Consider the following 21,589-nt stretch of genomic DNA (forward strand, 5'->3'; position numbering starts at 1 on the left):
TCTGTGTGCGCGTGTGTGAGCGGTGTGTGTTCATCCCAGAGAGATCTGTAGTACACACTGCCACGCGCCGATACTGAGAGAGCCACGCCCAGCAGAAGAACCGGTGACACTGTGATACGTCAGCCGCGGCTGGCTGTAACGATCGCTCGCTGACGCAGCGAAGCTCTGACGCTCTGCAGCACCAGTACACGCTGTACTGTTTACCACTAACACCCTGCAGAGTTTATAATGCCACTGGGCCAGGAAAACGTGCAGCAAGACCGTGCTCCTGTTCTGAGTGCACCAGCGTCCGTCTGCTCGGATGGGGTCGGACGCAGGGAATGGGCGGGAAGGGCGCTACAGGAATTCGCAGGAAGCAATCCCACCCCCCCCTCCCCCCCCTTGGAGAGATGGAGGGAAGGATGAGAAGGAGTGAAAACAGAAGAAGGCAGAGAGCAGCAGCATGTGAAGCAGGAGGGGGGATTAAGGTTGTTACAGATGTTAGAGGAAGGTGATGGGCTTCTCAAAATTAGCAAGCTTAAAGCTCCCCAGCACCAAGACAAGAACGAAATCCCAGCCAACTGCTCACAAGCCTCTTGTCCCCACTTGTCCTGCTGAACAGACCAGGGATGATCACCTGCTGCGGGTCATGTAAATGGAGGCAGTTTGTTCTACAACAGATGCCACCATAGTGTCAACTTCCTATATGGCAGCGAGGGACTTCCTGTCTGGCAGTGCAGGACTTCCCTTTAGCATTCGTGTGCTGTCTGTCTTACTTTGTGTCCTGGGGGCTGAATTATTCACACTCACTCAGATCAGCTGCTGATTGGTGGCTGCTGCAGCCAGTGCAGAGTCAGTACGTCTCATTTAATTAACGGCAAGCAGGGTGGTCAGTGACATCATCAATCACAGGAACCGATGACAAGGGAGAAGTGAGTTCCACTGGGCAGTGAAGACTCAACTACAGCTATTTTTTGTGCCCTCCCCCTAATGCCAGGTCGATACCCCACATCACCAACGACAGCCAATGGATCACACTACCTCTCCCGTCACCAGAGGGTAATAAACACCCTTAATCTTCACAACAGCAGCACTTTAAAAATGAGGACAGAGGGAACTTTACCAAACAGAACACTTTCACCTCTAATCCTCCACTCATTATGGTGGGCACTGACTGTACACAGCAAGCTCGTGGTTCTTCTGCATCAGGCCACATATTAGACAGTGTGCAGGTTCCGGTCTGCACTGTTCCAAGTAAAAAAAGAGTTTAGGAAGTACATTCAGAGAACGACCGCTTTCTCTTCAGCACATTCAGTGCTAGCACTTTATATGACTTTCACCAGTCGTGTTAATATTTTAGCAGTTGAGCGAACATTTTAGCAGTCATACTAACGTTTTAGTAGTTGTGCTGACATTTTAGCAGTTAACAAGAATACCACATTGGAAGAAGTGGAGATGGGTCTGCATAATGGGAACATTCAGCAAATTGTTATCGGAATGACAGAGATCACCATGGCCACGGTGCTCATTTCACACCCTCTAAATTCACAGGGACAGGATTTGCGCCCGTTTCCCGAAATTATTTGTGGTTTTGGGTACACCACGTCCCTCCCCCTTCGTCCAGCCGTGGGTTTGAATGAAAGGGGTGAAAGGAGGTTCCCGGACCGGGGCGCGTTGACTTCCCCCCACCCCTGCCCCAGCACCTTGGTCCTGCTCCAGGAACACTGGCTGAAACCAGCCCAGCAGAGCCTGGGTCCGGTCTGGAAAGGGGTGTGCGAGCCAGCCACCGTTAACCCAGATTAATGGGCCCTGCCTGGCTTGGATCTCCGTCCTCCCATTCATCCAACCCCACCCCCCCACCCCCGCCCCTCCCCACTCCAAACGCCATCCGGGCCCATGGGCACGGCGCCAGAGCCATCAACTGCAAGGGCAGGGAGAGAGCGATGGAGAGATGGAGGAAGAGAAATAGCGAAGGACGAAAAGAGAGGGACGGGTCAATCACAGATGTGAGACGTGGACAGGTGGGAAGGGAAACGGCTATCGCTTGGCCGGAGGCTTTCAGACTCCGTAACCAGGTTTACGCTCCTTCAGAAAAGCACACGCGCACATCTCTCTGCAGAGCCACAGGGTCTGCGGGCTTCTTGCCGCTGCTCAGCCCCTCACTGATCGATGAGAGCAGATTCACTGCACAGGTAACTCGACCCACGCGGCTCCTCGACTGAAACGGCTGCGGATTTTTAAGGTGAAATCGAAACCCACCAGACTCCACGGTGCACCACGACCAGCGGGGTGGAGGGAATGGGGTGGAGGGATCTTTTAGAAAATACCCTCACGAGACGCCCGTCAACAGCAGAGCAGAACCCCAGAAAAGCACCAAAATGGCCGCCTTACTCGGCACCAAGCTAGCTTTATGTTGTAATCCCATTTAAGTGCCCGGATATTCACTTACGCTCGATGCCATTCAGCCACGTAAGCGCCAAACTTTCACAGCATGCCAGCTGGAGCTTCTTAGCCAGTGATGGAGCATAAGAGTTATGCAATGAGAAGTGAAATAAGAGCATTTGTACCCTGCAGTCCCTCCCACTCCTGACGACTAACTTTCCACAACAATCATCACACCAAAAAAATCAGCTGCTAATTATTCAATTTCCTTTCATTTTTCTGCCAGTGTAACAGGAACATTAAAAGGCTTAATGATCTCGTCCGTACGAGCGTGGAGTGAAATGAGCGTGATGCGCGTATAAGGTTACATACGGCATTTTGAAAACTATTCCGTCACGGACTATTACAGGCAGTTAAACAGCACAGCTTTCAGCTAACATTCGGAGGAATAAACGGTTGTTGTTTATTGGCTGTTAAACAGTTATTGGTCCTGAAATGCAACGCGGGTACTTGTTGTTGGAATTGAAAAGAATAATACACACTGAATACGCTCTGATTGGCTGGTTTATATGAAAACCTAAACTGCTGAGGTCACCTGAGCTACCATTTCAGGGGCTGTGCTTTATCAAATGTCCTTGGGGACCCTTGGAGCCTTCCAGTGCTGTGCTGGACACTCTCTAGACCAGGGGTGGCCAACCCTGGTCCTGGAGAGCCGCAGGGTCTGCTGGCTTTTGTTTTTACTCGGCACTTAATTGATCAATTAAAGCAGTTGATTACACAGTTAACTCACCTCACCTGGTTTCCTTTGTCTAAGTGGTTGTTGTATTTAAGGTGAAAAGAAAAACCAGCAGACCCTGCGGCTCCCCAGGACCAGGGTTGGCCACCCCTGCTCTAGACGCTCTCTAGGGCGTGACTGCACTCTCAGCCCCCTCACTCGAGAGAGACAGCGAAAGAGATAGAAATTTGATTTTCATATCCCTTTTATTTGAACATTGCAAAAAATATATACACATGACACACACGAGCAGGGCCCTTCTATGAGAGATCACCGACTCGCAGACAGCGGACCGTAGCGAGGAGCTCGGACCGTAACGAGGAGCTCGGACCGTACGCACGCAGACGAGACGGCGGTGGAGGGCACGAGAAGCGGGCGTGGGAACGATTCGCGAACCCAGGAGAACGTCGGCGGTTCCCCTTCATTCAGACGACACAGCGGCAGAGCCTAGCGGCGGGCCCGCTAAAGGAGCTCAGACGAGTTCGGCGTTAGGGAGCGCCGCCCTCTGGCTCCCCCCTGTAAGGACTGCACAACTGGAGCCCGTTTCCCGCACGTTCAGACTGATCCCTAGCGCCGCGCGGCATCGCCGGCGGCGAGGACTGAGGTCAGGGGCGACGCTGAAGAAAATACACTCGTTCCTTATCGCCGGGGACATCTTGAGGAAAGCGCACCGGCTCCCACGATGCATCGCGGTTTCCTATAATCGCACACAGAGGAGAAAGGGGCCCGGTTCCACATTCCGCACCTGCAGTGACAACCTTGCGTTTATCCCACGATTGCTTTTCCTTACCAAGCGGCAGAACAATTCAACACAAAAGCTAGTTTGCAAAGTAATAGTCAACCGCATCAGTTCTAAACACGTGGCACAATTAGCATAATCACGCAGCTTTATTTATAGACAAATAAATCCCCATTATAGTGAATGAAAGAAATATACAAAATGTAACACACATCACACTGCGCCAAGCACCACAAGGAATATCGTTTTCTGTTTTTCTGATTATATTGCTTTCTTCCACTTTTGTTTGCAGTAACATGAAAATAAATGGGATCCACGAGGCTGCAAACCAGCTGCCCACTTATGCAAATTTGTGAGTTGAGAAGTTGGAAGGATGTTGACTTCAGAGGGTTTATGTCTATCCATCCAAGCAAGCCCATAAACGAGCCAGAACTGTACTCACCAAATCTCCAGTGAGCTTTTTTTTTCCTATTTAAACCTATTTCTCTAGCTAGAGAGCACTGGAGCAGTGTAAGGGAGGAGGTCCTGTTTCACACTGTCTCACTGTACAGTGGCACACCAAGGTCTTTAGTCATCTACATTTCACCTACAATACAATAAATTCAGAATTAAATTTAACATCTTTCAAAAACCAACAACGCGTAATGTAGGCTACTTTGAACAGGAGGACAGAAAAACATTGAAAGCAAAGGACCCAATCTGTTTCGGTCTTTTGGGGGTTTTTTTTTTACACAGATGTAATTGGAGCCTTTCCCCCTGAAGCTTCCTGCCACCTAATGCTTCCTAATGGGAGCGGTCCCTACGCCACTGGTGTGGCCGACAGACAGGAAACAATGTGTACAGAAATAAATTCAGCAGGAACTCATTAGCAACAGAAAACCCACGGAGGACCCAGCAACAACTGCCATGAGCTTCCCAAAATCACTGCATGAAATATTCTCACATAATCTGCAACATCACTGCATGTGTTACTCTCACATAGTCCGCTGTCTCTGCTCAATGCATCTGCTAACAGACTAAATTGTAGATGAGTAAATTGGAGATACAGAACTTTGTGTGTGTGCATGCGTGTAAGTGCATGTGTGTGTATGTGCTCATCTACAATTTAGTCTTTTAGCAGATGCTTTCAGCCAAAGTGAATTTGCTTTCAGTGTTTCAAATGGTGAGTCATCACCACACATGTACACACACGCACGCGCACACAAACTAAAGCTGATCGTCTCCATATTGGCCCTCACTCAACGGCAATTCTTCACAAACCAATCAGCAGCTGAGGAGGGGGAGGAAGAGGAGCAGCTGACATATCAGGACAAACTGAGCCATTCTACATCTCTCTAGAAGCACATACTGATTGGAAGCCATCCATATGCGGTGCTTCCTGCAGAACCCTGAATGGCTCACGCGGCTGCAGACTGGGAGTGCCGTTCACTTCCTGGCAGAACGCTACGGAAACGAGCAGCACTGAACGGCGTCCGATATTGGGCTGGCGACGCACGTGCGGTAATGATCGCTCGCGTTTGCCGCCGCCGTCTTCTCAGAAGGTGCGGAGAAACGCCGCTCCCCTGGCACTGCGTTAAGGCCCAACTGACCGGCTCGGGGGCGAGTCTGAGTTCGCGGTTCTTCTCACCAAGGCAAGAAAGCCCGGAGGCGAGCAAGTCTATCGCGACGCACCACACTATAACCGCCTCTTCTTGGCAGCGCGCGCTTCTTCTTGTCGGCTCAGCAAGACGTCAACCGCTCTGATTTAACTTATACCAAACGTGTCGGGGGGCTCGGATTTCACACGGAAGGGGAACTAATAAACCAATGACTCTGATAAGCCACGTTCACCAATGCCCGCGGAGCTGCTCGCAAACAGTGAGACACCGGCCGCAACAGCCGAGCTCGCGCTGGGATTCCACCGTCTCCACTCTCACGAGATCCAAGCCAAAAAACGTCTCCACAAAAAACTGAAGCAGGTGAAAAAGCGACTAAAACCAACTGAAAACAGAGCCGCTTCGCTCGGCAGACCGTCGAGGGTTCCTATCGTAAGCTGCCCTTAAGCCCGCGGGCTAGCCTGTGCCTGTGCTCACTTTCGTCCCCAAGCGCTCCTGAGCACCGTGAGACGCTGTGATGCGATATTATGCGATATGATGCTTTTATTTGCCCATCTCAGTGGAAATTAATTTCGCTCGGTCAGCAGAAGCACAGGAGAACGCGCTCAATATTCGCCCAAGAGCAGGCGGGGAGACGGGCACATAAATAAGCGGGCGCATAAATGGGCACGGCGTACATTGCGCATTCACCTGGCGTCGCGCTAGGCAGTCGGCGACCCGCTGTGCAAAGGCCGGGTCCGGGAGGCAGATTCCAGGGGTCCCCCCGCCCCCCCAAAATCCCAATTTCAGCACAGCTGCAAAGATTACAGCCCTTTCACACACTGCTCCCTTCGAGGCTCCCCCCCCGTTTGACTGGCAGCACTAAGCGCTGGCTGATAGACCACTCACTTCATCATATAGGCCTATTTGTACGCTGTGAAGTTTTTACAATGTGAAATAACACCAGCTGAAGCTGAACAGGAAAAAGAGGGCAAAGAGGGCCGTGGGCGACTTGCGCCACTGCGGTGCCGACGTAAGGAGAGAGGGGCCGGATCCGCTGGCCCGGGCCAGACCGCCCCCCTCGCCTCCGGGGACCCGCAGCTACCACCACGGCGAAACGCGGGTGCGGCTCAGTTACAAAAAAGGATTCCCGTCCGGAGCCGGGCGGATTACCTGAGAAACGGAACCGGTGACTTCTGAGGAGGAGGAGTTTCGCTTTGCCGGAGTCGCACGCCGTGTGTCTGATTGAGAGGCCCATTGCATGAGGCTCGGTAATGACCTGATCTGTAACGATCTGTAATGAGCAGGGCCAGTCAGGTCATTACAGAAGGCTGCTCCGCTGACTCCTCAAGGCGTACGACTTGGGAGCTGGGCTCCCTTCTGAATGAATTACACTCAAGTGGCACCGACATAGAGAGAAATGGAAAAAATATACACAGGCCAAATGGGGCTTGCCATCCGCCTGAAATATGAACTGAAAAAAGCCAGAGCTGTATTAAACTGCAATGTCCAATCACATTGAGGGAAATGTATCCCCAGCAGTTACTGATGTGAAAGTGCAGTTCAGCACTCTGCCTCCAGGCAGCAGTGGCTGTTAAAGCAACAGGTCACAAGGCCATTCGTCAGCGACGCTGAGATCAGTGTAGATTTACATCATAACACAAACGGATCTCATCCAGGCTAATCTACAATGTCAAGACATTTAAACATGTTCACATTCTGCAACTAATTTATCGGATTTATTGGATTTACTTGATTTATCTTGTTTTCATTCATCTCCCTTTCTGGATTTTAAATGAAGGAAAAGCACATCTCCATTCAAAGATAAAACAGTAGCAGGGAGACAAAGCAGCTGTCTGAAGGTTACAAACAGCACGCAGGATTTGAACCCGTGACACCCATATCCGGTATTCTAACTGTTTCCAGGTCGTCGCATATGACCCCCCCCCCCCGAACATTACCGTTTCCCAGTGAGTCCAGTGTGGCGAAAACACCAAGAAGTAACATGAGCGGAACAGAACATCCTCCCAACAGCGAATTGCCTCATTAAATCAGTTATGGTTCTCACCCTCCAAATAAAAAAAAAATACCAAGGCAACATCATCACTGACAAGAGTGAACATTCAACTGCGGAAAGGCCACCTCATCTCATGGCTAGTGCAACGTGAAGCGTGTTACATTCTCAGAAATGACTTTACCCACGGTACTGCTCTCATTAAGGCAGCTATGTGGAAGCCCCGTTATCTCATCCGGATCTACGACACCAACGTCCGAGCGCACGGAGCTCGTTTAGCGCTACGAATGGCGGTTGGCCACGCGCGGCCGGAGAGGATACACTCCTATGGCACATTCCAACAGTGCAATTAAAACTCAGGCTTATGGGACAGCTTAGGGTTTGGGCTTCTTGCAATATTGCTCTGAATTTGGAAAGCTATTACATTCCGGTGTTATTACATTCGAGTTCGATGCCTCAGTGGAGTTATTTAAGAGTACTGCTCTTGGCTTTTACTCCAGAAACGCTGACCTGGAGGCAATCAACACTTTCCCTTAATTACTAACAAATTATGATTTTTTTTCCCTTAAAGTTTTCAAAGATACTTTTCGTAATTGATTAACTAACTGAACTATATTTGAAGGGGGGGAAAAAAATCCAAAACCTGTATCTAAGGAAGAATGTTGGTTGACTACTGGCCAGTGACAAGCCAGAATAGCATCTTCTGAGAATGCAGACTCGTGTAAGCCATTGCACTATACTGCTAGCCATTGTGCTACACTGCTAACTACTGTGGTATGCTGCAAGCCATTGCGCTATACTGCTAGCCATTGTGGTATGCTGCAAGCCATTGCGCTACACTGCTAGCCATTGTGCTACACTGCTAGCCACTGTGGTATGCTGCAAGTCATTGCGCTACACTGCTAGCCATTGTGCTATACTGCTAGCCATTGCACCCACAGGCAGTTTCTGTGAGGAGCAGCGGTGAAGATATTTTTTAAAGGGCAAACGATAACCCGGTGAATTCGCTGGCTGGTGCTGTCCAGCAACTGCCTGCCTGCCTGTCTGCCTGCGGGGGTATTTATGGACTGCGGCGAAGGCGGATTGCGCACAGTGTGTAAAAATAGCCCGGCACCGTGTGACTGGAACGCGGCGCGCCCTCTGCGCCTGCTCCCGCGCGACCGCCCGCTGCTTCCTGGCACGGTCCTCTCAAAGGAGGACGTCCGCCGCGTCATCGGTGCGGAAACGAGCCCGCGGGTGTCGCGCTCAGGCGGGCACCGCTGGGTACTAATTTTAGCCCCGTACGGCTAAAATAAATCAATGTCGATTTATACTTGTGCTACACTACTAGCCATTGTGCTGCACTGCTAGCCATTGCACTACGCTGCCTGCTACTGTGCTAAACTGCTAGCCATGGGAACTAAGTATGTTGTAAGCTGTTAGGAAGGTTCACACCCAGGAAAAGGGCTTGCTTGTGCCTGTGTCTGTGGTAAACTGATGCATCTCCCTCCCCCTCCCCCTCCCCCTCCACACCCCATTTTGCACGAGCATCTGTCTGCAACCGACAGAGGGGATGCTCAAGGTCAGTTTGACTACTACGGTTTCCTGGGTGACGGATATTCATCCTGACCGGTCACGCAGGTGAACAGCATCACCGCGGGCAATGCCGCGTCCTTTGACTGAGGCTGCGCGGCTTACCGCTGTTGCGGTTCTTGCGGTTGGACTTCCCGCCGCTGAGCAACATCTTCAAGCTGTTCCTGAACATGGCTGCACCAGTCCGCTCGTGGCTATGGAGAAATCTGTGGAAAGGGCAGAAAGAGAGAGACAGGCAGACTGTAAACGTCACAGTACCTCTGGCTAAACGGGATCAGACATCTCTATCACATACAGGCACTTCAATCCTCCTCAAGACCCCTTTTACCTGTTGGAAAACCCGTAAAAGGTCACAGGAATACCACTGCAAAACTGCATGGAGCGCAATCTTAGAAATATTCTGCCCGGACAATGGCACTGCAAGATGAAAATGATATTTTTGCTCACAACATTTGAATTAATGACATGTAAACGGGTGTTACAATACCACACAGGTGTGTGTACAACCGTGCATGTAATATAGCTACATGTATTCATATGTCTAAAACTCCGTACTGTTTAATTTCACTTTTTACAAACCCTCATAGAGCTCTTTTTCACACGGCGAGCAGGAACAGGTTTCCTGCTTGTTTACCTCTTTTTTCCTGTATTTCCCATCATGCCATCCCCAGCCAACTAGTTGGAAACTCGACCAAAGGATAAAGGGATCCAATATAATAAGAGTAAAATTGTTTATATAAAAGGCATAAAAGTCTATATATTTCACCAATTTCTAATTTTATGTATTCCCAAATGCACAGCAAACTGCTAATATAGTATATAATATATAAGTGGCTGAGGCCAACACTGAAACACAAAATGTTTCAACCACCACTTCCATTACCAACTACTGAATGTCACTGTTTTGCACAAACTGTAAAGCCAACTGACGCTGTCACAGCCACGGGGGATGTGCCATGCACCGGTAGCTTTGTATCTCGTATTTAAACTAGCCATCCGACAGACTTCATTATTTCTTTCAGCTGAAGTGTGAGTACTCAGCACTAGTGCTATACATTTTACTCCTCTGCACAAAAACAACTCGAGTGTTACCTTGGTTGAATAACACTGTGGCATTTCGAACCAACAAATGTCCAAAGCTCTTCAATGCCTGCCTTCCGTGATTCATTATAAAGCCCTGTTGCCTTGGAAACAGTTGAGATCAAAGAACCCAAAAATGGTTCTTTTTTTCTTTTTTTTGCAAAAATTTGTCTTTCTAGGCTGGTCAAAATGTATCCCTGACTACCATCTCACGAATGAAAAACATTTATGAGCTAAAATGTGCAGAGCTAGAATTTTACTTATAAATCATTTCCTGTGCTGAACAGCTAATAAATAACATGGATGGATGTAGATTCCTGGAGGTTCATAAAAAGGCAGTAGCCCATCATACTGTGCTGTAGTTCTTTCCAGAAACTGAGATGTATGAATATTGTTTATTCAGGAAGACTGAAAACTCAAGTCTTTCTGAATATGCAATTATAGTTCAGGCAAAAATACATTTTCAGCTTGAAGCCTGGGCCCAGTACCGGATGAATATGAATGGGTAGGAACAAAATAATTACACAGCAAATCCATCCTAACAACTGACAACAAAGCTTCTCTGGGCAGAGTTTGGGGGTAGTTCCATTTTAGTACAGTCAAATCCACAAAAAGACATTATGGACATTTTCCCGACCCATTTCATTTAATTTCAGTTCAGGCGCCAAAACTGACTGAATTGAAATGGAACTAACTATGAATAATCCTAACTGGGTGTTCACAGTGTTCTGTTGATGACATACAATAACTACAATGACACAGATTCGCCTGCTTATACAGATACAGAATCTAATGCAACAGGTGTCCGTCTAATGACAGAAAACACCTCTACACTAGGCATGTGTGCCTGTTTAACATGTGACCATGAGCTCTGGACTGAAAGCCCAAAGGACGAGCTGAGGGTCGATGGGAGAATTAGCCACAAAGGTCTGAAGGAGCGCTTACAGAGTGAAGGCCAAAAACACAAGTAATGCAAGACGTGCTGAGACGGCCAAACCACCTGGCGAACAAGTGAATCATCACAAATACTGGCTAAGGTGAGTGTTTATATATAAACACAATACAGCCTCATTACTGTACACACACACACACACACATGCACACACACACACACACGCACACGCGCGCACACACACACACACGCACACGCGCGCACACACACACACACACACACACACACAGACACACACACTCACTCACTCACACACACACACACACATGCACACACACACACACACGCACACGCGCGCACACACACACACACGCACACGCGCGCACACACACACACAGACACACACACTCACTCACTCACACACACACTCACACACACACACACACACCCGTTGCGGACTGCTGTGCCCGGGTGAGGGTGTGCAGTCAGGCAAGTTGGGCCCCACTTTACCGCGTAAACAGGCTAATGACGCGCAATAGCAGCGCCTCAGCACCGGGCTCCGTCTGTCACCTCCGCCGCTCAAGTCGTCCTTCATTTCCCTCCAACACACTCCTTTGAGCACCCGAGCCAAGAGCGAGAGGGGGCCAGGGGTCTGACGCAAACCCCCCCCCCCCCAACCCAGGTGAGAAACGTCAACACTCTCCTCTGCTCTCCATTTCCTGCAACTACTGTGTGAGTGTGTGTGTGTCTGTGTTTGTATGCCAGTGTGTGTGTGTGTGTGTGCCTTACACCGCACTGTAATTAAAGCATAGAGGGGGAAAAAGAGCTGGTAGGACAGAGAGAGTGAGTGGGGAGAAGAGTGGAAATGCGTTTACACAGAGCAAATAAATGAGTTTTTAAATACTGCCTGACTTCAGATGACAAGCGCTTTAAGTATAGGGGGGAGACAAACCCTATTCAGTGACGTGGAAAACCTCTTACAACGCTTCAGCCTGTACTGTTGTTCTCAGTTTATTCTCTCTCCCTCTTTCTCTCTCTCTCACTCCCTCTATATCCTTCTCTTTGTTTCTCTTTTTTTCCTTTCTCCCTCTCCCTGTCTACTTTCCTCTTTGTCTCTTTTCCCTCTCATTCTCTCTGTTTTCTCTCTTTTCTTCCCTCACCTCTAGTCCCTCCCTTTTTTTTTTGCCCTCTGGTTTTTCGGAGGGAGGGAGCAGCTGTTCCCCGTTAGAGCGGAATGACTCAGCATGCTCCGGCCCGGGGTTCTAGGTGAGGCGTGGAGGTCGAGCCCCGATGCGCTTCTTCTTCAAAGCCGCGTTACATCACTAAGAGACCTTTACCCAAGGTGGCTTATGTGGTGTGCATTGTGCATTGTGTCCGTTTATAACCCTACAGCTGAAACCAAATATCTACTGAGACCATTCAGAGGCAAAGTGCCACGCAGGAGGGTAAAGCAGAACTGCTGCATCCGGGATTTGAGCAGCCTTTCCCTAACAGCTACGCTACACTTTGCCTTTCCCTAACAGCTACACTACACTGCAGCCTTTCCCCAACAGCTACGCTACACTGCAGCCTTTCCCTAACAGCTACGCTACACTTTGCCTTTCCCTAACTGCTACACTACACTGCAGCCTTTCCCTAACAGCTACGCTACACTCTGTCTTTCCCTAACTGCTACACTACACTGCAGACTTTCCCTAACTGCTACACTACACTGCAGCCTTTCCCTAACAGCTACACTACACTGCAGCCTTTCCCTAACAGCTACACTACAGCCTTTCCCTAACTGCTACACTACACTCTGCCTTTCCCTAACAGCTACACTACACTGCAGCCTTTCCCTAACAGCTACACTACACTCTGCCTTTCCCTAACAGCTACACTACACTGCAGCCTTTCCCTAACAGCTACGCTACACTCTGCCTTTCCCTAACTGCTACACTACACTGCAGCCTTTCCCTAACTGCTACACTACACTCTGCCTTTCCCTAACTGCTACACTATACTGCAGCCTTTCCCTAACAGCTACGCTACACTCTGCCTTTCCCTAACAGCTACGCTACACTCTGCCTTTCCCTAACTGCTACACTACACTGCAGCCTTTCCCTAACAGCTACGCTACACTGCAGCCTTTCCCTAACAGCTACGCTACACTGCAGCCTTTCCCTAACAGCTACACTACACTGCAGCCTTTCCCTAACAGCTACGCTACACTCTGCCTTTCCCTAACTGCTACACTACACTGCAGACTTTCCCTAACAGCTACACTACACTCTGCCTTTCCCTAACAGCTACGCTACACTGCAGCCTTTCCCTAACAGCTACGCTACACTGCAGCCTTTCCCTAACTGCTATGCTTCCAAACTTTGTTGAACAGTTGATCATACACATATGTCTATGTAAAATTAGCTCTGTGAAAAATCTCACACTTACAGGGAGGTTATCACTGGATTTCCAAAGGCTACATTCATACATACAGCTCTGTTCTGTACATTTCAGTCATGAATAACAGGAAACACATGGGTCAGGCATCATGTAACATTTACTTGAAAAGAAACATGTTCCTTGAAATGTTAAACCGTGAACTTTTCCTACATCTTCAGTGTCGTGACGGTGTTTATAAAAGTGGCAAGACCGCAAGAAAAAGATTGCAATTAAGCACTGAGATTGCAATTGGTTGCTTTAGAAGTGGGGTTCATAGGCCCTTGCGTGTGCGCACACGTGCAGAACAATCACGTTGCATCCATGGAAACACACGCATGTGGGTAGTGTGTGTTCTGTGGATCCTGCTTAACAATGCCTGTGTACAATATTTCTGAATCGTGTTCTTAGATTAAAATTTGCTATTATTTTTATAGATGTTTTATAACGCTTTAAAAATGTATCCCGAGAACTTAATCTGGCATAACTTTCAAGCAAAATGAAAGGAAATTTCAACCACAGGCTTTGTTCCCAATGTACAGAAGGAATATTAATAATGTAGTAATAATTAATAATTTGTATTTCTAAATCCAGGTGAAAATATGCACAAAGCCATGCTTTTTGAAAGACACTTTGCATAGATTTGCAGACTATTAATTACTGGTAATAACACTAATGGCTAAAAACAGTTAGCCTATACATGCCCACCTTATATTACAGAAATCTGTGTTCAGTGTCCTCAAAAAGGGAAAATATCACACATACTAACTGAACTCAGTACTGAAAAATTGCTTTAAAAAAAGTTTCAAAAAAAAAAAAGATAAATAACTGCTTCCAGCTAAGAAGATAGAAATGGTACGCGCTGACAAATCTTAAAATAAAAATGCAATGAAACGAGCCGCGTTTTAAACAGAACTTCACCAGGAAGGACGCTGAGGGCATCTTAACCAGTCTCAAACAAAAACATGCGACTGCGCTACAGACCGGTGAGCTTTCTGAGCAGCAAAGAGGAACATGTTCCTGTAACCCAGCCGGTCGCTAAGCAACATGGTACAGCGTGTGGTCGATGAGCATCGTCTGTTAATCAGCAGTATGTTTGATGGTGGTGGCGGTGGTGAGGGGGGCGGGGGTGGGGTGGGCACACAAAATAAGGCCTGAGGTGAGAACGGTGGTGCTGTTTGACAGAAGAGAATGAATGAAGGTAACGACTGTAGAGATGGGCGCGGCAGCGACGCTTCAGGTCGACAGCCTCTGCTCCAGTCCCCAGTGACCTCCTCTCCACAGGATGCCGTCAGCAGCTCATCAGCGTTAATTAAACACAGTCAATTCCCTCCACAAGCTTGCCTGCCTTTCACCACCAGATGGCCGTCAAAAAAATCTATATGAAGACATGCTGAAAATGTGGCTGGAACTACTGCACACACAAAAAAAAAACCTGGAAATCCTGGCCTGTCATTGGCTGTTTTAAGCAGGATGTGACAGATAATGTGGGATAATCCATAGCTGCTCTCTGACAGAAAGTTGTAATTTACAGATTGCACAGACACACATACATCATTCTGCTTAATAATAATAATAATAATAATAATAATAATAATAATTATTATTATTATTATTATTATTAGTAGTAGTAGTATTATTATCAGGGGCAGACGACTCATTGTGCTGGATACATTTTTCTCAGGCATTACAATAAAGATGGTTATTAGTGGGTGTGTAATATGTTAATAGCTTTGGCAACACAGAATGGATCACAATGATTGCGGCAGATATCCGTGGAATAGTCTACTGTTTGCTGTCAATAACATAAAACAAAATCTTAAATTCCGTTTAAAATCAAAAAGGCTTAATCTTAATTTTGTCTAGGCAACATAGCTCATGAGGCTAGTCCTGGGTCCATGGACATGCGAGAAGTTACTGTCAATCACTAGCTCCTCCTATCAAATATTCCAGGTAAATGTATGCCACATTCTAATATGAGCTGATAGCACAGGCACCTGCTAGCAACACGGTCATGGGAACTACATCCACCGTGACACAGGACACACAGTACCAGGGTGCAACCTGAGCTAATAAAGAACTCAGCCGCGGTCCCACGCAGAACAGCACTATTTGGTCTTGTCTGAGAGCGGAGTTTCAGCAGAACATTGGAGAACACGGTGTACCCGCATCATAACCTTCAGCAGCAGGGCATCCAGTGCCTTTCAGGACAGAATGTCTCGCTGCTTCGTGAGAGCTACGGCCAGCGCACACGCAACACGTATTAGTAATCTCAAACCCAAGCCCTTTAACCACCGTCTTTAATTTTGAGGGACAGTAAAAACGTCGTTCATAAACCACACTCATCTAAATCTCTGCCGTGAATAACGAGTGGCTCTGTGCAGCCATGTCACTCTCCTGTGACCTCTACATCAAGGGCGCTCACCTTGGCAGTCAGTTAGCGAGAACATAAAACAAAACTGGGCAGGGAGAGAGAGGGGTCTGCTTTGTGACATAGCACAACCTGCTAGGTAGAAGTCAGTTTTGAGCAGGGCAGCAATAGCAGGTTGGATCACAGATTAGCCTATATGGGCTGTGTTTCAAATGGCTTACTCCCCTCATTCCCTATTCCCTATGTAGTGGATAATAAGCGGTACACTACATACAGAACTAGTGGACACTAATTTTGAGAGACAGTAGCGCAATGAAGAAGACGCTTAAATTTCTGTCACCAGGATTGGATAAGTAGCTATTCTGGACTTGTGTTGGATTTATTCTTTGTGCTTCAGTAATTCTAGTGACAATGGATAACCCATTGGAAGGGTGTTATTGGCCGAACACTGCACTCTCATTAATCACTACTTGCTGCTGGTGATTGACAAATCTAGGCCTTTTCGCTCTGGATCAGAGTGTCAGCTAAGTGCCAATGTAAAATAAATGAAATGGTCTTAGACTCTCCAGATATTCAGCTCCTGCTTTCTGTTCTACCTTTCTGCTTACAGACGGTATTACAGGTAACAGATTACAGGTAAGAGGAGTTTCCAGTGCTATAGCAAAATAATGAACGTCCATTACCACACAAAGTACAATAACTGTGACATACCTTTCAAAAGCTGCATTAAATTGGAATGCCTCTGTTTTAGCAGTTGGGACAAAGAACCCATTCATTTTTAAGAAAGTAAAGATGTACATCTGGTGTGTATATAGAATCTGTAGTTTGGATGGGGTATTTACAAAGCTGCACTGCTTTTAATGCCCTATGTAAAAAAAAAACATTCTGGCTCCCCCCCCACTGCTCATGTCAGCTTCATATCCTCACAAACTATATTATTCACTGAATCAAGGCTAGTCTGAAAACCACCAAAACTGACCGCATAAAAACTTCAATGGCACTAAAAACCAGACAATCAGTCACAAAGTAATTAAGTAATTAATTAACTAAATAATTAACTTTTTCTGATGACTTCCGATAAGGGCCAGGCCCGGAAGCCAAAAGCTGGGACAGCGGGTAAAAAAAATCCAGCGTAGCAGATAACAGCTTCATGCGTATCAAAAAAAAGGGTCTGGCACAAAAAACTGTCAGCCTGATCTATGCGCTCCTCTAACTTACCGGCTAAATCAAAAGCGCTTGTGAATGAAGGTGTGCAAATTAAAAACCAGCGAGGAGAGAGATTTAGGGGGGATGAGTCGGCGGCGGCGGTGCGCAGGGCCGGGGCGGGGGGGTATTAAAATGTTAATGAACACCGGGGCGTTAAATCAGACGCTCGGATGAAAACGGGGACGAGGGAGGGAGGAGGCGGGCGCTCCGGCACGCTCCGCGGCCGCCGTGACACGGGCAGCCATGTCCTGCATGCGAACGGCGCATTAAAAATGATTTCTGCCAATGAAAGGGGCCTTGCCCTCCGAACAGAGAACCGCATTTCCCATCTGCCACTCAATGGAGCGTGCCACCGCGCAATTAAAGAACTACAAACGCGGGGGCGCGACCCCACCGCCCATACAGGAGTGAAAGCCTACAGGATGGTAGATTTCTAGCTGTTGAATGAGGCGTGCTTTGTTAGGGTTGGAGTGAAAACCTACAGGATGGCAGATCTCTAGCTGTTGAATGAGGCGTGCTTTGTTAGGGTTGGAGTGAAAACCTACAGGACGGTAGATGTCGAGGAACAGGGTTGGGAACTATAATATCTGATTAACAGATTCTTTATTTTTTTTAAAATATATTTTTATAAAAGTCAAGAGCCCATCCTTCTCTCTTCTTCACCAGCGTGACTGCAGGACCGTACCGGCCGCATGCTCACAATGCAGCTTTGCTCTGCGGGAATAAAGGAGGAGAACGGCACTGGCAGTTTCTTCTGTTCTCCAGGCCCGGGGACAGCCAGGAGATCTGGGCTGGGATCGGTGTGACTGAAGGAGGGTTACCGTTGCTGAGCTGAACGCTGCCGTCTGGCTAACGGCGTCTGATCGGCGTGCAGGAGGACGAGCGGGGAGAAGTGCATGCAGACGCAGCATCGCACCGCACTGCCGCATGCTCCACACGTGCTGCGCGGTACTGCCAGGCTGCTCTTACCAGGCTGCTGCAGCTGCTGCGGCGGCCTTATTCTGGCACAGGGGTCAACAAACGGGGCTCCACCGACCTCTCAGGGGCTGCAAAGGAGTCCTACAGGGTTCTTGGCCAAATGGAGATAATATATTCTATCCTTTTAAGTGTATTTAGTTTATGTTTCCATGTATAGGACACAGAATATCTTAAGACAGGGGCAGATACACTGATGAAGGAAACTGTGTGCAGTCGAAGTTGCTTATTGGCTATTGGCTCTGCATGCTGGCCGTGCCACATAAGGAGGGAGTGGTGTTGGAGGGGCTGAGCCTGATTTAAAAAGCCTTGCTGTTGGGAGTGGGAGTGGCCTCTGAGATGGGATGGTACCTGCACGCTGGGACACAAAGCACAACAGCCAGACCTGAGGCTGTCTGAGCAATGAAATTAACCTTTTTACTGCTGCAGCCAATCAGACAGCGCATAGTTACCGTAACTCGGCGGTATGTGTGTGTATGTGTGTGTGTGTGTGTGTGTGTACAGATGTATGTGTGTGTGTATGTGTGTATGTGTGTGTGTGTGTGTGTATGTGTGTGTATAGATGTATGTGTGTGTGTGTATGTGTGTGTGCGCGAGCGTGTCAAGTATACTGCTGAGAGAATAAGCAGTGCATGCAGTAATGTAATAATAAAACGTAGCGCAGCACTCTTCAGCAGTGCCAGAGCCATTTAATACACAACACTGCTGCTGAAGCAGCCAGCTGCTGTAAATCTCTCTCCCTCTCTCATTCTCTCACTCCTCTCAATCTCTCCCTCGCTCTTTCAGTATCATTCTCTGCCTTTCCTCTCTGTCTCATTCTCTCAGATCTCTCAAACTCTCCCTCTCTCTTTCAATCTCCCACTGTCTTTCCTCTCTCTTATATTCTCTCTCAATCTCTCCCTCCCTGTGTTTCTCACACACACACAACTCCAACATACCACCCTATGCCAGGAGAGCCCCCCCCCTCCCTGTACCATCATCCAACGGACAACAACCTCCCAAAACCTTCCCAAGTCACTCCTCTCCACTGACCCCCACCACCACTCAAATACAACACTGGTGCGACCCTTTCAGGCTACCAAAACTATACTACTTATAATTAAAATAATTATTTTTAATTATTTTAATTATTCTTTGCAATTATTTTCTGTTAAGCACATTGTGTTGCACTTACTGTATGAAATGTGCTATACAAATACATTTTGATTGATTGATTGATTGATACCAAAAACACTGCTGCTACCATACCAGGCTACCAGAAACACTGGTGCTACCCTACCAGGCAACCAAACACACTGATGCGACCATTACAAGGCTACCAAAAACACTGGTACCACCTTGTCAGGCTATCAACAAGACTGTCCCTTCACAACTTCAAAACAGTATCAGCCTATAAAGAGCAGCCAGACCCCACCTTACTTAGCCTTAACAACCAACTCATTTTCATCTTTGTTTCAGAGCCTGTGGTTATTTTCAGTTGTTCATTTATTGCAGTTTAGTGTATATTTTGGTAGTTTTGTTCTTGTTTGTATAACTTGTATAACTTTGTACAACTTGTTTCATGTTCAGTAGAGTGGTTGACAGGTTGTCAATCAAGTCTGAACTTCTTGCACTTGCAGTCTCTCTTGCTACTGTACTCTCCCTCTGAGGGGAATTGACGCTCTACGATCCCTGATATTTCGACTTGGGTTTGCGCTGCAAGTTGCTCTGGATGAATGCAAAATGCCAGTAAATGATCCTGGGCACTGCACCATCCTGTTTGCTTTCACCTCGCTTCTAAACAGTCTGTGTGCACACGTACTTGCCACAGTAAGGCCCAGCACCCCCTGGGTCAGTCCAGTCAATACAGGAGTCTGGCGTAAAAGGACGGTGTATTCAAGCCAATGGCAAGCCTCACACACACAGCCCGCTCAAAAGACCGCAGATACCACAGAGGAAGAAAAGAGCCCAGCTCAATGGAAGGATAATAATTCATACGTTGCTGAAGAAAGACTTCCAAACAATGAGGGGAAAAAACAGGCCTAAATATTAATGGCACTGAATACATCTAGGCTATTCCGTAATGCACACTGCAAATTGGACACAACGAGCACCGATTTCAAACTGCCAGAGCATGCAAACAGCAATGAAGCACATTTGGTTCCCATCTCACATGTAAAGGATTATCTGGCTAACACCTTAACAAATAAAAGTGGAGTTGTTTACTACACAGCATAATTATCTTCCAGCAATGAACTGGTATACTGACAGCATAGCATAAGCTGTGGGTTTAGCAAAAATTAATTTTATGTCCAAAAAAAAACATTGAAGCTAATGAGACCTCATGACACCTTCAGGGACTGGTTTAGATTTTGCCTTAAAAAACCCTGAAAAGAAAATAGATTTTCTTTAGAAATTATGCATAATTTGCTCACCCATTAAATGTTGCCTTTCTGACTGGTTAGCTAAATGTGTGGACGTTTGTTAACAACCCGATATGTGACTACAAACTGACCGCAGGTAAGTGCTACACAGTGCATTTCCCTGACTGGAACACTGGGGTACCATTTAGGGTAATGCCCTCACAAGTGTGAGGTGACGGAGGAAAATGGAGACTTTGTTTTGAAAATCAGATTAGAACCGAAGCTTTGTTGAGCTTGGAGCCATTTAGCCTTTGTACGTCGGGAGATAATACAAAGACAAGCTAATCCATCTTTTGTGGAGGGTAAACCGCCACACCCCTAGTTGCCCTCCATGTACAAACCAGCCCTATAAAATCAGAATGGAAGAGAGAATGCAAAGTCATGGTGCTGCGGAGGTTTCTTAAAGAACACAAACTTCCCCTTAGTCTAAGATAAAGCCATCAGTCTGGAGCAGATAGACTTTCAGTCTTTTACTGCAAACACACTAACGCTTCAACACACACAATAGCTTCATCAGAGTCAAAATGAAGGTGACGACACCGCGGGACGGTTTCCCAGACATGGATTAAGCCTAGTCCTAGACTAAGAGACGAAACTAAAGCGCTGAACTTCAACAGAGATCTCCACTGAAAAAAGTTTTTAGTCTAGGATAAGACTTAATCCATGTCTGAGACACCAGCCCTACGAGTGCCAAACCTTTGGTCTGTTTGCGACTAACAAGTGCGTGTAGGCCTAAAGCAAATGCTCATATTGGCAGTAAATCACGTGACACAAATTAAGTAGAGCGCTTAACAATCAAGTGGTGGGGTACAGTGCAGGGCAAAGGTGGCCTTGTGTTAGCTTGCCAAATTCCCGGAGGACATCCATGGCACCGAGAAGTTGGCCTAACGTTCTGAGCCGGACAGCAGAAATCCAGAGAGCTCCTGCGGCCGGCTCCCTGTGCGCACTGCCGCACTGAGCATGTGCGTCACGGGGACCTTTGCCCCCCCCCCCCCTTACCCCGGCCACCATATTGGAATGGCAAACAGCAGCATACGAACACATCTGGTGAGCAAAATGTGGCTAAACCGGAAACAACCCCCTAAGAATCAAGTTCAATTTAATTTCATTAGCCAAAATGAAAAACCAAAAAATAAAAAAAAGATGACCCAAAACCCAAAATGACCCACTAAGAATTCAATACAATTTCTTTTTTTTTTTTGTTTTTTTT

The 21,589-nt window shown here is 47.4% G+C and overlaps 1 protein-coding gene across 10 annotated transcripts in view; it reads right to left on the reverse strand.

Annotated features, from left to right (window-relative positions):
* LOC118216491 (protein TANC2-like) overlaps nucleotides 1-21,589 on the reverse strand; it is a 169,682-nt gene that overhangs the window by 81,183 nt on the left and 66,910 nt on the right. For all 10 annotated transcript variants that reach the window (XM_035397687.1, XM_035397683.1, XM_035397682.1 and 7 more), the window contains exon 3: nucleotides 9,141-9,241. In XM_035397687.1, coding sequence (XP_035253578.1) covers nucleotides 9,141-9,207 — 67 coding nt within the window. In that variant the 5' untranslated portion in view covers nucleotides 9,208-9,241. The remainder of the gene's footprint in view (nucleotides 1-9,140; nucleotides 9,242-21,589) is intronic.

The sequence above is a fragment of the Anguilla anguilla genome, chromosome 17 (assembly GCF_013347855.1).
Source record: "Anguilla anguilla isolate fAngAng1 chromosome 17, fAngAng1.pri, whole genome shotgun sequence".
Lineage (NCBI taxonomy): Eukaryota > Metazoa > Chordata > Actinopteri > Anguilliformes > Anguillidae > Anguilla > Anguilla anguilla.